The sequence below is a fragment of the Salvelinus sp. IW2-2015 genome, linkage group LG20 (assembly GCF_002910315.2).
Source record: "Salvelinus sp. IW2-2015 linkage group LG20, ASM291031v2, whole genome shotgun sequence".
In the NCBI taxonomy this organism is placed as follows: Eukaryota; Metazoa; Chordata; class Actinopteri; order Salmoniformes; family Salmonidae; genus Salvelinus; species Salvelinus sp. IW2-2015.
This window is the reverse complement of record NC_036860.1, coordinates 50300757-50316539: the sequence shown is the minus strand read 5'-3', so window position 1 is coordinate 50316539 and position 15783 is coordinate 50300757. Positions and strand designations below refer to the sequence as shown.

Genomic DNA, 15783 nt, shown 5'->3' with positions numbered 1-15783 from the left:
TGACAGAATTCCCATTGAACCTTATTTAAAAGTTGATCTATCAAGTGAAGGGTTCTATTTGTGGAATACAGGACAACTATAGGATGTCTGAAACAGTTGGTTTCTGAGAAACATGCTGAGTCTACTTCGTGGTCAATGCAATCAGAAAAGACTAATGAATTGTCTAGGGTTTTTCTTCCCTTGCTCCATCAAACCATTCAAGGTTAGCTTGTCACTTTTATTTAAAGCCAACATTAGTTTGCTGGGGCCTCTCTCGGCTGATGGAGAGGTCTCAATTGGTAGTAGTAGTGAAAGAGAGTAACAGAAATTACCCTGCATGATAGAGCATGAAATGTGAAGGAGACAGACAGGTAATGTAATCAGCTAAGGTCAAGGCTTGTAGATTGATAAGGCTAGGTTCCACGTTTAATCCCTGCATGGGCCAATAGTCAATGAGATTGTCTTCTCACTATACCTCTCAAGCTCCATACCTTAATGAATCAGTTTCCATTATAATGTTTCTGCCAATATATTCAGGGTCTCATTAGTACATTGGCGTCAATGTAAGCCCCTTTTAAGCTTTGCCTGTAAAACAAAATAACTCATTCTCCTTTTGTTCTATCTGGCTACGCCATAAGAATGATTTGCTAATCCAAAATGTTTGTAATGAACCCAGTTTGGTTTGTCCTCTGTCTTCTAATTGCATCCTTGAAGAATGGAAAACTAAATGTGGGAAAGAAAGAGAGAAATCGGGTTCACAGGCCTCCCATTCTGTGTTGTTGAGCAGTTGGTGATTTGAGCCAGTGGTGTGGTGGGATACCTCTGCTGGAGCAGCGCCACATGCCCCATTCTCACCGGCCCACCGCCATTGTGACTGGGCTCCACTGAGAGGGGCTTTGATTCTCCTGGAGAGGGACCTTATTAGTCAAACACTCTCCTACATGGCAACTCATTCATGACTCTTAATGAGGGGGGAATCTGGACCAGCTAATAAGGTGGCCGTTCCTTTAGTGCCTTGTGAGGAGGAGAATGGAGCAGATGGAGAAAAAAGCGGAGGTTTCTGGAGGTGAAAATACCCACGGAGCAGGTCTGAAAAGAATCAAACGGGGCAGGGCGGGGCACCGGCTTTCACTGGCATGGAAACCGCCCCCCTTGTATCTATGGGCTGAGAGAATTATCCAGAACCCGATCCATATTCACACTCCTTGGTCTTTTCTGTCCCAACTTAGACTAGAGAGTTCCAATTGCGCCCCGTTTCTGTGACTTAAGTCCTTGGGAAGCAGAGCTGACAGGAGCAACACAGGGAGACAGAGACCCTATTGGCTTCCCCTTTCCCCTGGCCTCCTCAGCTCCCCTCAGTGGGTATTGATTTGAAGGAAAGCCCCTCAGAGATAAGGGCTGCAGGCCACTGTGCCACCCAGTCTCTAATTACAGGGCATGCCGAAAGAGAAAGCTAAGCCCCTGGCATTTGCAGCTCGCCATAATTGCTTCTGGCATAACTTGCCTTGCCAAATGTTTGGTACATTTATTCAGCAAAAAGGAAAGAACAAAAACCTCTTTAAGCTTTGGCGAGGAGGGGTAGAGAGTCAGGGGGGGAAGGTGGGTAAAATGTGATTACCACACATAAAAATGTTGGACTGTGCAGTGTGTACACCTTCCTCTCTCCACATGTATGATTTCAGCAGTGTTTTGAAAGCACCACATTCCCCTGGGATCAGATTACTATCACAGCCATGTCTTAGTAAGAGGAGAGCCCACTCAAGGGCTTTTCATCATCCATTTTCATCATCCATTTCCTTCCTCGTGTACAGATATACGCAGCGCACACAAGAAGAATGTATAAAGAGCCTTGTATTTATGTGGTGCTCAAACTACAACCCGAGCGGACATTACCAGTGTGCAGTTAAAAGATGAAAACCTGTTGTAAGCATCAACAGGTTTATACCTGTATGTACATTATGGGTTAGAAAAGTGTTTTCTCGGCACAAGTGGTTAGATGATATCTTATGAGGCATGGACAGCAACCTTTGTGTAGTTTTCTGAATTATCTATTAAATAATTGCATCCATCAGTGTGCGGTGATATAGCCACATATATAGATTTATAGAGATCTCTTCATGAATGAACAATCAAGCCGTACATTAATTCTGAGTGTCTGTAATTATTATTTATGTTCCAATGCTGTTTCCTGTCTCTCATCACAGCCACTTCCAATGGGACCCTGGAGGGCCTGGAGAACAGGGAAGGAGGGGTCTGCAACACCCTCTCTATGAAGATCGTCATGAAAGTGGGCCAGGGTAAGTAAGCGCCTATGTGCACTGGCTGGAACACCAGAAAAACAGTAAAAGGCAGTCACAATAGAGCCAGGCAGGATATAACTATGGATGAATGATAATGAAAGCTTTGTACGGGGAATGTCATTACGAGGAGCATTTCATTAACTATTGTTCATATAGTCAGACAACCAGGCATTGGTTTTTACAGTGGGATACTCCACTCCGCTACTCACAGTGTGTGGAGAGTCGTCTAGTGACTTCATCTCTCATAAAATAAGGGCCTCAGACATCACATTTCACTCCATTCTTTACTTTTCTTTTTGAGAAGGGAAAGATGAAAAAAAAGAAAAGCTCTTGTGCAAATACAGACAGAGACACACTGAACACTTTCTCACACATACCAAAAGAACTCACTCACACAATGAGAAAATGAAAGCTGTGGAAAATATTCAGGACATTCTCGGAGAGCATGTTACAGGCTACCTGTTGTCCTATTACTTAGACAGCCTGTCGGTCTAACATGAATGAGATTGCTTTGCCTGAAGAGTCCAGGTTTCTCACACACTGTCACTCTCTTTAACCTATTTAAACCTCGTCTCTCACACAGTGTCACAAACTCAAATAAGTGTTGACATTGTTATCCAAATGAGGCAGCAGTCTCCGAGTGCTCCTTAACAGAATGTCAATGCATTGAGATAAGTGGGGCAAGAGTTCCCAGGCATTCTACATTGATGTGATGTGGGCTGTCTAATCTGCCATGGCATGCCCCCACTAGCTTTTAGAAATAACACTGTGCAACATGTATACGCATTTGTCTCAATAAATTACCACGCTGACAGTGGATTACGAGGCCAACACAAACCATTTCAGCAGAAATCAATGTGATGAAGGAATAAAGACATATACCGCATGCACTATCAGCCGTGTAAAACAGATGAGACCAATTGGGGAAAAAACGGAGGTCTCCATATAGATACCATCAATCATCACGTGCACTCTCCCTCTCCTTAACCCCTCACTGGTATATTGGCCCACTCATCTGGGTCTGGCGTCAAGCTAGGAGTGTCAAGGTCGGTCTAAAACCCTGCCCTGGTCCCTGTCACATCCAAAACAAACAAACCACAAAGAGAGGGTCGGCCGATAAGACTCTGATTCTACACATATGGGCTGTTACCGCATAGGCTGGGGATTATTTTTATAGCTGACTTGAGATAATAATTATCATCATTGGCTTGACATTCCTTTTGTCTTTCTCAAGACTTGTTTGCATAAGGCTGTGTTTAATACACGGTAACCACTATGATAGGAGCTAGGAAACAGTCAAAAGATTATATAGGCTATGTCATTAACATTGCTTTCTTGTGCAGGCTGTTACGGTTGGAATGCAACAGTTTATTTCTTTATGATTTGGAGCAATGACGTTACTGACGCTAGGTCATAGTACATTCAGCTGTGTGTTTACTGAAGGATCGCGTCTTATTTTCAACCAGTGAGTCATAGAAACTCTATTGCCACAAATAATGTGGACACAGAGAAACAAATCACATACAATGAAGTAATGAGGAAATAGTATCGTTCCTTTGTTTTTATTACACTGACTCATCCAGGACAACGGTCACTAAAGTATGATTGTAAACAACACACAAAACAATGAACAACACAACACAACATATTATTAGAAGATGATATACAGCACAGTACTAATCCCTTGGTAAAAATAAAAGTCATGACTAATATCTGAATATGTAACGACAGTTAGTGCTATCCGGAATCCTTGAGACGTCCCTACCCTAACCATAAACCTAACCTTAACCCTAACCATATATCTTACCTAACCCTAACTTTAACCCTTACCTTAACCATTTGCAATGTCAACTTCAATGGGATGACTTCAGAGTTGGGATGTCCCAAGCATCCCGTTTAGACTTTTCCATGTAACAACAGACTGTGTCAGAATCAGCTGATGCACTTCCTCATACTCAGTCACTCTTGTATTACTGCACACTGAGATTTAATTTATTGATTTGTGTATGAACATTGAATTTTATGTAATTATCAGATGACAATTAACCCATGAAATTAGATGGTGTGGCACCGTGTGCTGGTTAGTTTAAATGGAGGCTGATGGCTTTGATGGCCTCTCTCTCATCTCTAACCAAAACTTTTACAATGTTAGTATAATGAGCAAGAGCAAGGAATGTCGATGTTTGAAACTGCTGAATTGACCACTTTGATATTTATAGCTACGGATGTGAAATGTATTTTTTAAACAGGCTGTCATTTTAAGATGTGTGAAATTGTTTTGGGGGTGGAGATTCTTCAGTTGTTGTTGACAGCCCCATATGTTGTGCTGCACATTAAGAACCAGCAGTCAGCAGTAGCAGTAGCAGACATCACACCACTAATGCTTCTGGCACAATAGTTCTCTTAACTGTAATCAAACTGAGAAAACTGAGGGTGCCATTTCGATCAGTGATTCGCAACTGGTGGGTATCGACCCAAATTAGGTTTTGAATGGGTAGCGACTAAAACCAGGTAGAAAGTGTGTAGAAATTATAATTAACCTATATTTGTTTATAATTTAACCTCTGAACAATTTTCTTCAATCACAGTATTTTCAATATAGTTATTAGCAGCGCTATTTCGCAGATTTGGTCGATTTTTGTGGTCTCAAGCCAGAGAGCTTAACATTCTTCATCAAGAATATGGGCAAAATGGAATTATTGACAATGAAAAAGTTGGGACTGTTGTTCCCTTGTCATATAATTGGTACATTTACTATCAATATAGTATAAAAAATAGTTTTCCAGATTACATTTTAGGAAAAAAAATGGTGCTACAAATATTGGATTGCGACTGAGACAACCTGGTTCAAGTTGGGTCCCAAGGCAAAACCAGTTGAGAACATAGCACACTGTAGCAGCAATATGAACTGGTTTAAAATGAGCTGTTTAAATGAATATCAGTATGCCTTTTTAAATATTGTGTTAACATCCAAAGAGGCACACAACCTTATGGTCATATTTATAGCTATGGATGTGACATTTATTTTTTAAACAGGCTGTCATGTTAAGATGTGTGATATTGTTTTGGGGGTGGAGATACGGTGCCACACCATTTTGGGGCAGCAGGTAGCCTAGTGGTTAGAGCATTGGGCCAGTAACGGAAAGATTGCTGGATCGAATCCCCGAGCTGACAAGGTAAAATCTGTCGTTCTGCCCCTGAACAAGGCGGTTAACCCACTGTTCCCCAGTAGACTTACCTAGTTAAATAAAATAAAAATAGGCCATCATTGTAAATAAGAATTTGTTCTTAACTGACTTGCCTAGTTAAATAAATGTGAACATCTTGCATTTAAATATACTTTTTTATATAAAAATTTATTAGGATCCCCATTAGCCGACACCAATGGTGACAGTTAATCTTACTAGCGTCCGACACATAACGAAAAAGACATTAGAGACAAAAGACTTTACATTTTACATACATTTAAAAACTAGAACATCAAATCATCAAATCAAATTTATTTTATATAGCCCTTCGTACATCAGCTAATATCTCGAAGTGCTGTACAGAAACCCAGCCTAAAACCCCAAACAGCAAGCAATGCAGGTGTAGAAGCACGGTGGCTAGGAAAAACTCCCTAGAAAGGTCAAAACCTAGGAAGAAACCTAGAGAGGAACCAGGCTATGAGGGGTGGCCAGTCCTCTTCTGGCTGTGCCGGGTGGAGATTATAACAGAACATGGCCAAGATGTTCAAATGTTCATAAATGACCAGCATGGTCAAATAATAATAATCACAGAAGTTATCGAGGGTGTAGCAAGTCAGCACCTCAGGAGTAAATGTCAGTTGGCTTATCATAGCCGATCATTAAGAGATATCTCTACCGCTCCTGCGGTCTCTAGAGTGTTGAAAACAGCAGGTCTGGGACAGGTAGCACGTCCGGTGGACAGGTCAGGGTTCCATAGCCGCAGGCAGAACAGTTGAAACTGGAACAGCAGCAAGGCCAGGTGGACTGGGGAGCAAGGAGTCATCATGCCCGGTAGTCCTGACGCATGGTCCTAGGGCTCAGGTCTCCGAGAGAGAGAAAGAAAGAGAGAAGGAGAGAATTAGAGAGAGATACTTAAATTCACCAAGACACGGATAAGACAGGAGAAGTACTCCAGATATAACAAACTGACTAGCCCCCCGACACATAAACTACTGCAGCATAAACACTGGAGGCTGAGACAGGGGGGTCAGGAGACACTGTGGCCCCATCCGATGAAACCCCGGACAGGGCCAAACAGGAAGGATATAACCCCACCCATCGCCAAAGCACAGCCCCCGCACCACTTGAGGATATCTTCAACCACCAACTTACAAATCATGAGACAAGGCTGAGTATAACCCACAAAGATCTCCGCCACGGCACAAACCAAGGGGGGGCGCAACCCAGACAGGAAGATCACGTCAGTGACTCAACCCACTCAAGTGACGCACCCCTCCTAGGGACGGCATGAAGAGCACCAGTAAGCCCAGTGACTCAGCCCCTGTAATAGGGTTAGAGGCAGAGAATCCCAGTGGAGAGAGGGGAACGGCCAGGCAGAGACAGCAAGGGTGGTTCGTTGCTCAGAGCCTTTCCGTTCACCTTCACTCTCCTGGGCCAGACTACACTAATCATATGACCTACTGAAGAGATAAGTCTTCAGTAAAGACTTAAAGGTTGAGACCAAGTCTGCGTCTCTCACATGGGTAGGCAGACCATTCCTAAAAATTGAGATCTATAGGAGAAAGCCCTGCCTCCAGCTGTTTGCTTAGAAATTCTAGGGACAATTAGGAGGCCTGCGTCTTGTGACCGTAGCGTACGTGTAGGTATGTACGGCAGGACCAACCTACATGCGGGGTAACATGTAGTGTGTGTGTGTGAATCTATCAATTACACATACATGTTGGTACATACACACAACAATTGGTCACATGGGGCAGAGGCGTTGTGCCATGAGGTGTTGCTATATTTGTTTTTTGAAACCAGGTTTGCTTTTCACTTGTGCTATATAAGATAGAAGGAAGTTCCATGCACTCATGGCTCTGTATAGTATGTACGTTTCCTTGAATTTGTTATGGACCTGGAGAATGTGGAAATAACCCTGGTGGCATGTCTGGCGGGGTAGTGTGTGTGTCAATGCTGAATGTAAGTTGACTATGTGTAATGCCCGGGTGTAGTGGAGGAAGGAGTCAGACGCAGGAGACAGAGAGTTCAGAGTAGCGTAACTTTAATCACCACCTAGGTGAAAACGACGCCACTTAAAACAAATGCCCCAACACACAAGGGGAACTAAACAGTTCCGAAAATACAACGTACACGAACCGTGACTTACAGGCATGTACAACAGTACACAAAAACAATCCCGCACACCCAGCAGGCGGGCCGGCTGGGTAATAAAGCCCAACTCATCAACCTAATTACAAACAGGTGTAACCAATAAACAAACAAGGAGGGGGAGGAAAAAATCAGTGGCAGCTAGTAGGCCGGTGACGACGACCGCCGTGCGCCACCCGAACAGGAAGGTGAGTCACCTTCGGTAGGAGTCGTGACAGTACCCGCCCCCCCTGACACGCGGCTCCCGCAGCGCGCCGACACCGGCCTCGAGGGCGACCCGACACCGGCCTCGAGGGCGACCCGGAGGGCGAGGCGCAGGGCGATCCGGATGGAGGCGATGGAAATCCCTCAACATTGACGGATTCAAAATGTCCCCCACCGGTACCCAGCACCTCTCCTCCGGACCGTACCCCTCCCAGTCCACGAGGTACTGCAGGCCCCTCACCCGGCGTCTCGAGTCCAGAATGGCCCGTATCGTGTACGCCGGGGACCCCTCAATGTCCAGAGGGGGAYGAGGGACCTCCGGCACCTCACCGTCCTGCAGGGGACCAGCTACCACCGGCCTGAGGAGAGACACATGAAACGAGGGGTTAATACGATAATAGGAAGGGAGTTGTAATCGATAACACACCTCGTTTATTCTCCTCAGGACTTTGAAGGGCCCTACACACTGCGGCCCCAGTTTCCGGCAGGGCAAGCGGAGGGGTAGGTTTCGGGTCGAGAGCCAGACCCTGTCCCCCGGTACAAACACGGGGGCCTCACTGCGGTGGTGGTCAGCACTCCTCTTCTGCCATCCACTGGCTTGTTTGAGGGATTCCTGGACGGCCCTCCAGGTCTCCTTGAAGCGCTGCACCCACTCGGATGCCACGGTGCCAGGACCGGCTGGTAGCCCAACACACACTGGAACGGAGATAGGTTAGTCGAGGAGTGACGGAGTGAATTTTGGGCCAACTCCGCCCATGGGACGTACCTAGCCCACTCGCTGGGCCGGTCCTGGCAATACGACCGCAGAAACCTACCCACCTCCTGGTTCACTCTCTCCACCTGCCCATTACTCTCGGGGTGATAACCGGACGTCAGGCTGACCGAGACCCCCAGACGCTCCATGAACGCRCTCCATACCCGGGACGTGAACTGGGGACCCCGATCAGAGACGATGTCCTCCGGCACCCCGTAGTGCCGGAAGACGTGGGTGAATAACGCCTCCGCAGTCTGTAGGGCTGTAGGGAGACCAGGCAATGGGAGGAGACGGCAGGACTTAGAGAACCGATCCACAATCACCAAAACCGTAGTGTTCCCCTGAGACGGGGGAAGATCGGTCAGGAAATCTACGGATAGGTGAGACCATGGCCGTTGTGGAACGGGGAGGGGTTGTAACTTCCCTCTAGGAAGGTGCCTAGGATCCTTACTCTGGACGCACACTGAACAGGAAGAGACATAAACCCTAACATCCCTAGCCAAGGTGGGCCACCAATACTTCTCCCGGTGGCCCCGCACTGTCCTCGCCACCCCAGGGTGACCCGAGGAGGGTAGGGTGTGAGCCCACCGAATCAGTTGGTCCCGAACACCAAGCGGCACGTGCTTCCGCCCAGCCGGACACTGAGGAGGCGCAGGCTCCGCCCGTAACGCCCGCTCGATGTCCGAGTCCACCTCCCATACCACTGGTGCCATCAGCCTCGAGGCTGGAAGGATGGGAGTAGGCTCGGTGGACCTATCCTCCATGTCATAAAGGCGGGACAGTGCGTCAGCCTTTACATTCTGAGAACCCGGTCTATACGACAAAGTAAACCGGAATCGGGTGAAGAACATGGCCCACCTTGCCTGACATGGATTCAGTCTCCTAGCTGCCCGAATATACTCCAGATTCTGGTGGTCGGTCCAGATGAGAAAAGGGTGCTTAGCCCCCTCAAGCCAGTGTCTCCACACCTTCAGAGCCCTGACCACCGCTAACAACTCCCTGTCCCCCACATCATAGTTACGCTCCGCTGGACTGAGCTTGCTCGAAAAGAAAGCGCAGGGGCGGAGTTTTGGTGGCGTACCCGAGCGCTGTGATAGCACGGCACCCACCCCAGCCTCGGACGCGTCCACCTCCACTATGAATGCTAGAGAGGGGTCCGGGTGCGCCAACACGGGTGCATCCGTGAACAGCGCCTTCAACCTATTGAAGGCTCTGTCCGCCTCTGCCGACCACCGCAAACGCACCGGCCCCCCATTCAGCAGTGAGGTAATGGGAGCCGCTACCTGACCAAAACCCAGGATAAACCTCCGGTAGTAATTGGCAAACCCCAAAAACCGCTGCACCTCCTTCATCGTGGTAGGAGTCGGCCAATTACACACGGCCTTAATGCGGTCACACTCCATCACCACCCCCGAGGTGGAAATGCGATAACCCCGGAAGGAGACGGCTCGTTTGGAGAACACACACTTCTCAGCCTTGACGTATAGGTCATGCTCCAGCAGTCTCCCAAGCACCTTGCGTACCAGAGACACATGCGCGGCGCGGGTGGCGGAATAGATCAGAATATCATCAATATAAACCACCACGCCCTGCCCGTGCAGGTCCCTGAGAATCTCGTCTACAAAGGATTGAAAGATGGCTGGAGCATTCTTTAACCCATACGGCATGACGAGGTACTCATAGTGGTACTAAACGCGGTTTTCCACTCGTCTCCATCCCGAATACGCACCAAACTATACGCGCTCCTGAGATCCAGTTTTGTAAAGAACTGTGCTCCGTGAAATGATTCCACCGCCGTAGCGATGAGAGGTAGTGGGTAACTAAACCCCACTGTGATAGCATTTAGACCTCTATAATCAATGCACGGACGTAGACCTCCCTCCTTTTTCTTTACAAAAAAGAAACTCGAGGAGACGGGTGAGATGGAGGGCCGAATGTACCCCTGTCCCAGAGACTCCGTGACATATGTCTCCATAGCCAACGTCTCCTCCTGGGACAATGGGTACACGTGACTCTTGGGAAGCGCAGCGTTTACCTGGAGATTTATCGCACAATCCCCTCCCAGTCGATGAGGTGGTAATTTAGTCGCTTTCTTTTTACTGAAAGCGATTGCCAAATCGGCATATTCGGGGGGGATGCGCACCGTGGAACCCTGGTCTGGACTTTCCACCGACGTGGCACCGATGGAAACTCCCAGACACCTTCCAGAACACTCCTCTGACCACCCCTGGAGAACCCCCTGTTTCCACGAAATCTTAGGATTGTGACTAGTCAGCCAGGGAATCCCCAGCACCACTGGAAACGCAGGCGAATCGATAATGTAGAGACTTATACGCTCCCTATGATTCCCCTGCGTCACCATGTCCAGTGGAACCGTGGCCTCTCTGACCAACCCTGACCCTAATGGCCGGCTATCTAGGGAGTGCACGGGGAAGGGAGAATCTATCGGCACAAGCGGAACACCTAGCTTGATGGCGAGTCCGCGATCCATAAAGTTCCCAGCTGCACCTGAGTCGACTAGTGCCTTATGCTGGGAAGAGGGGAAAAAATCAAGGAAAGAAATCAAGACAAACATGTGACCAACAGGGGGTTCTGGGTGAGTCTGGTGCTTACTCACCTGAGGTGACTGAGAAGTGTTCCCCCAGTTAAAACAAATGCCCCAACACACAAGGGGAACTAAACAGTTCAGAAAATACAACGTACACGAACCGTGACTTACAGGCATGTAGAACAGTACACAAAAACAATGACAGATAGGAGTGGCTTTAGAGTCAGCTACCATCCTCTGTAGCTTTCCATATAAATTGTCAATGCCAGGAGGTTTGTCATTATTGATTAGATAACAATAATTTTTCCACCTCTCCCTCACTAACTTTACCAAATTTAAACTTGCAATGCTTTTCTTTCATTTTTTTATTTTTTTATTTTTTAAATGCGTGAGTACGATGGCTCACAGTTTGTTGTTGACATTTCCTGCCTAAGTTTTTCCACTTTTTCCAATGAAGTAATCGTTAAAATAATTAGCAACATCAAATGGTTTTGTGATGAATAAGACATCTGATTCGATGAAAGATGTAATTAAAACATTTTTTGCCCATAATTTCATTTCAAAATATGTGCCACCCGAACAGGAAGGGGAGCCAACTTCGGTAGGAGTCGTGACACTATGCAAACAATTTGGAATTTCCAACACATTAATGTTTCTATAAAAACAAGAAGTGACGCAGTCAGTCTTTCCTCAACTTTTAGCCTTTAGCCAAGAGAGACTGGCATGCATAGTATTTAATATTAGCCCTGCAGGACTTGCTTTGTTGAGTGTGGTGTCAAAAAAGCAGAGGATCTCTTTATTATGGACAAACCTCTCCCCACCTTTACAACCATTTAATCTATATGTTTCGACCATGACAGTTTACAATCTAAGGTAACACCAAGTAATTTAGTCTCATCAACTTGTTAAAAAAATAGTAGAGGGCCTACAGAGCTGCCCTGCGGTACACCACACTTTACATGTTTGACATTAGAGAAGCTTCCATTAAAGAAAACCCTCTGAGTTCTATTAGATAGATAGCTCTGAATCCACAATATGGCAGGGGTTGAAAAGCCATAACACAAAAGTTTTCTCAACAACAGGTTATGATCAATAATATCAAAGACTGCACTGAAATCTAACAGTACAGCTCCCACAATCTTCTTCTTATTCATTTCTTTCAACTAATCATGAGTCATTTGTGTCAGTGCAGTACATGTTGAGTGCCCTTTTTTATAAGCATGCTGAAAGTCTGTTGTTCGTTTATTTACAGAGAAATAGCATTGTACTTGGTCAAACACCATTTTTTCCAACAGTTTGCCTAGATCTGGCAGTAAGCTGATAGGTCTGCTGTTAGAACCAGTAAAGGCCGCTTTACCACTCTTGGGTAGTGGAATGACTGGTTTCCCTCCAGGCTTGAGGACAAAGACTTTCCTCTAGGCTCAGATTAAAGATATGACAGATAGGAGTGGCTTTAGAGTCAGCTACCATCCTCTGTAGCTTTCCATATAAATTGTCAATGCCAGGAGGTTTGTCATTATTGATTAGATAACAATAATTTTTCCACCTCTCCCTCACTAACTTTACCAAATGTAAACTTGCAATGCTTTTCTTTCATTTTTTTAAATTTATTTTTTATTTTTTATAAATGCGTGAGTACGATGGCTCACAGTTTGTTGTTGGCATTTCCTGCCTAAGTTTTTCCACTTTTCCCAATGAAGTAATCATTAAAATAATTAGCAACTTCAAATGGTTTTGTGATGAATAAGACATCTGATTCGATGAAAGATGGAATTAAAACATTTTTTTGCCCATAATTTCATTTAAAGTACTCAATTTTTTTTGCATCATTCTTTATATCATTGATCTTGGCTTCACAATACAGTTTCTTCTTTTTGTTGAGTTTAGTCACATAATTTATCAATTTGTAGTAAGTCAGCCAGTCAGGTGTGCAGCCATACAGTTCAACCATACAGTTTTTCAATTCCTCATCAATCTATGGAGCCTTAACAGTTCTAACAGTCAGTTTCTTAACAGGTGCATGTTTATCAATAATTGGAAGAAGCAATTTCATAAATTCTTCAAGTGCAGCATCTGGATGCTCCTTATTAATCACATCCGACTAACAAATATTTTTAACATCATCCACATGAGTCACAGCAAAATCTTTTGTATGATCTCTTATACACTATTTTAGGCCCTGCTAGACCTCCAGCAGGGCTCTTAAAAATGCCATTCTAACAAAAGAACAATTGGACATTTAAGTGCTACTTGTTTCCTTGATTTAGTTTAGAATATTTTCTAGAAACTATTAGAGTAAAATAATTCCAAGATCACATAGTTCTCTTGGGAGGAGGGGAAGTAAAACAGCATATGTACACCAGAGGATGCTGGTGGGAGGAGTAAAGTCTGATTGTAAAGACTAGAATGGAATAAATGGAACGGTATCAAACACATCAGGCATATAGAAACTGTTCTATTTATTGTATTGACTCTGTTCCATGTATTCCATTCCAGCCATTACAATGAGCCTGTCCTCCTTTAACTCCTACCACCAGCCTCTGATGTACACTTCAATGATTTTCCAGTCGATGAAATCTCCCTTAATGCCAGTGTATTCAGACTATTCCCCTTATGCTTCTACATTGATGACACTCAGGGGATCAATGAAAAAAGGGTAACACTTTACTTGACACCGCTCATAACCATGTCATAATATGTCACAACAGCTGACATAACTTGACATAACATGTCATAATATGGTCATAACACTGTCATGACCCATATTTACATCTGTTATGACATACAGTATATTACATTATTTTATGGCTGGTTATGACACCTACATTTATTCAAATTATTTGTTCAAATAATTGATTTCCCTGCTAAGAAGTTTCCTTTTGTTTGAAAGTTTGTTTATAAAATCCTTTGTTTGTAATGAATTCTTTACAGTCATGTTTTTTTCCATCATATTTTAAATAGCTTATAGAAAATATGACACTGTCATAAAGCATTATGACCAACCTTCGTCACTTTATTTGGACCAAGAAAATACACTTTATGACACTGTCAAAAAACATGACCATCCTGTGTCACTTTACTTGGACTAAGAAAATACACTTTATGACACTTTCAAGAAGCATTCTGACCATCATAATCATATAAGCCAGATAGGCCTATCACGTGCATGCCGTTATATCAGTTATCAGCCAAAAAGAGGGTGTCTTGTCCTGCTCCTGAAATCTGCTCCTGCATTCATCCCAGTCATCAGCAACAGAGCATTGGGGTAGGTGCGTGTCTGACATCAATGTGTATGCAATTAATATAATAATTTAATATGGTCAATAAAAAACAAACATAACTATACAGTTAACGCGTAGGCTATGGTGTAATGGAATATTTTGCCTTGTGTGGTAGGTTTTTTGGGTTTTGACACTCTTATGTAGGCGTCATAACCAGCCATAAAAGAACACAATATACTGTATGTCACAACAGGTCTAAATATGTGTTGTGACAGTGTTATGACCACATTATAACAGGTTGTCAGCTATTATGACATATTATGACATGGTTATGATCGTGTCATAACGTGTTATGACTATGTGTCAAGTAAAGTGTTACCGCAAAAAATGACTAATGCCTTTTTTATAGCTTCATTTGGCAGGTTATAGCAGACACTGTCATGCATGCCTCAGACTTTATATTCATTGGCTTTAATTAGGACATAAAATTGGGGTCAAAGGACCTGATTACTATGGCACCCCATTTTAAATCTTTATTGGAAAATGATACTAAAAGGACCAACAGCATTTACAATATTCACATTGGAATCTAACTTTGTTAACGTTCTTCGTCCAAATTGCAGACCCGAACACAGTTGTACCGGACCCAGTGATAACAGAGAAGCCCAGCCAAGAGGAAAACGTTGTGAAGGAGACAACCACCAAACCAAATAATAAGGGGGGCAGGGGTGGAGCCGTGGAGCCAGGCAACAAAGGTGAGGATGCTCAGACTTGTGGGAAAAGGAGTATTTGCCACAGTATGACCCCTGTTTCCCGGTTTTGTGCTCTAGTCCTTATTATCAGTGTTCAAGATTTGACTGTAACCTTCAATGCCAAAAGGTCATGGTTTGCTTCCAATACTGTATCCCACTCTGTGAAACCATTGTTCTCTGTACAATGCTCCCCACATCCGCACAACACACACACACAACACACACACACACACACCACACACACACACACACACACACACACACACACACACACACACACACACACACACAGTATTGTATAACTAAACTTGTGGGGAAACCCTTCAGTCCATTCAAAATCCTATTTTCCCAAAACCTAACCTTAACCCTAACCTTTAACCTAACCCTAGCACCTAACCCTAATTCTAAGCTTAACACTAATTCTAACCTTAACCCTAAACCCACTAGAAATGCATTTGACCTTGTGGGGACTAACAAAATGTCCCCAGTTGGTCAAATTTTTTGTTCGTTTACAATTTTTGTGGACACCACACACACACACACAACCACACACCACACACACACACACACACACACACACACACACACACACACACACACACACACACACACACACACACACACACACACACACATACACACACACACACACACACACATACACATACACCACCACACACACACAC

The 15783-nt window shown here is 44.6% G+C and overlaps 1 protein-coding gene across 1 annotated transcript in view; it reads left to right on the top strand.

Moving 5' to 3' along the window:
* Positions 1 to 15783, top strand: part of LOC111980453 (ephrin-B1) — a 75983-nt gene that overhangs the window by 49890 nt on the left and 10310 nt on the right. The window contains exons 3-4 of the mRNA XM_024011187.2: positions 2184 to 2276; positions 14969 to 15100. Of these exons, the coding sequence (XP_023866955.1) occupies positions 2184 to 2276; positions 14969 to 15100 (225 nt within the window). The remainder of the gene's footprint in view (positions 1 to 2183; positions 2277 to 14968; positions 15101 to 15783) is intronic.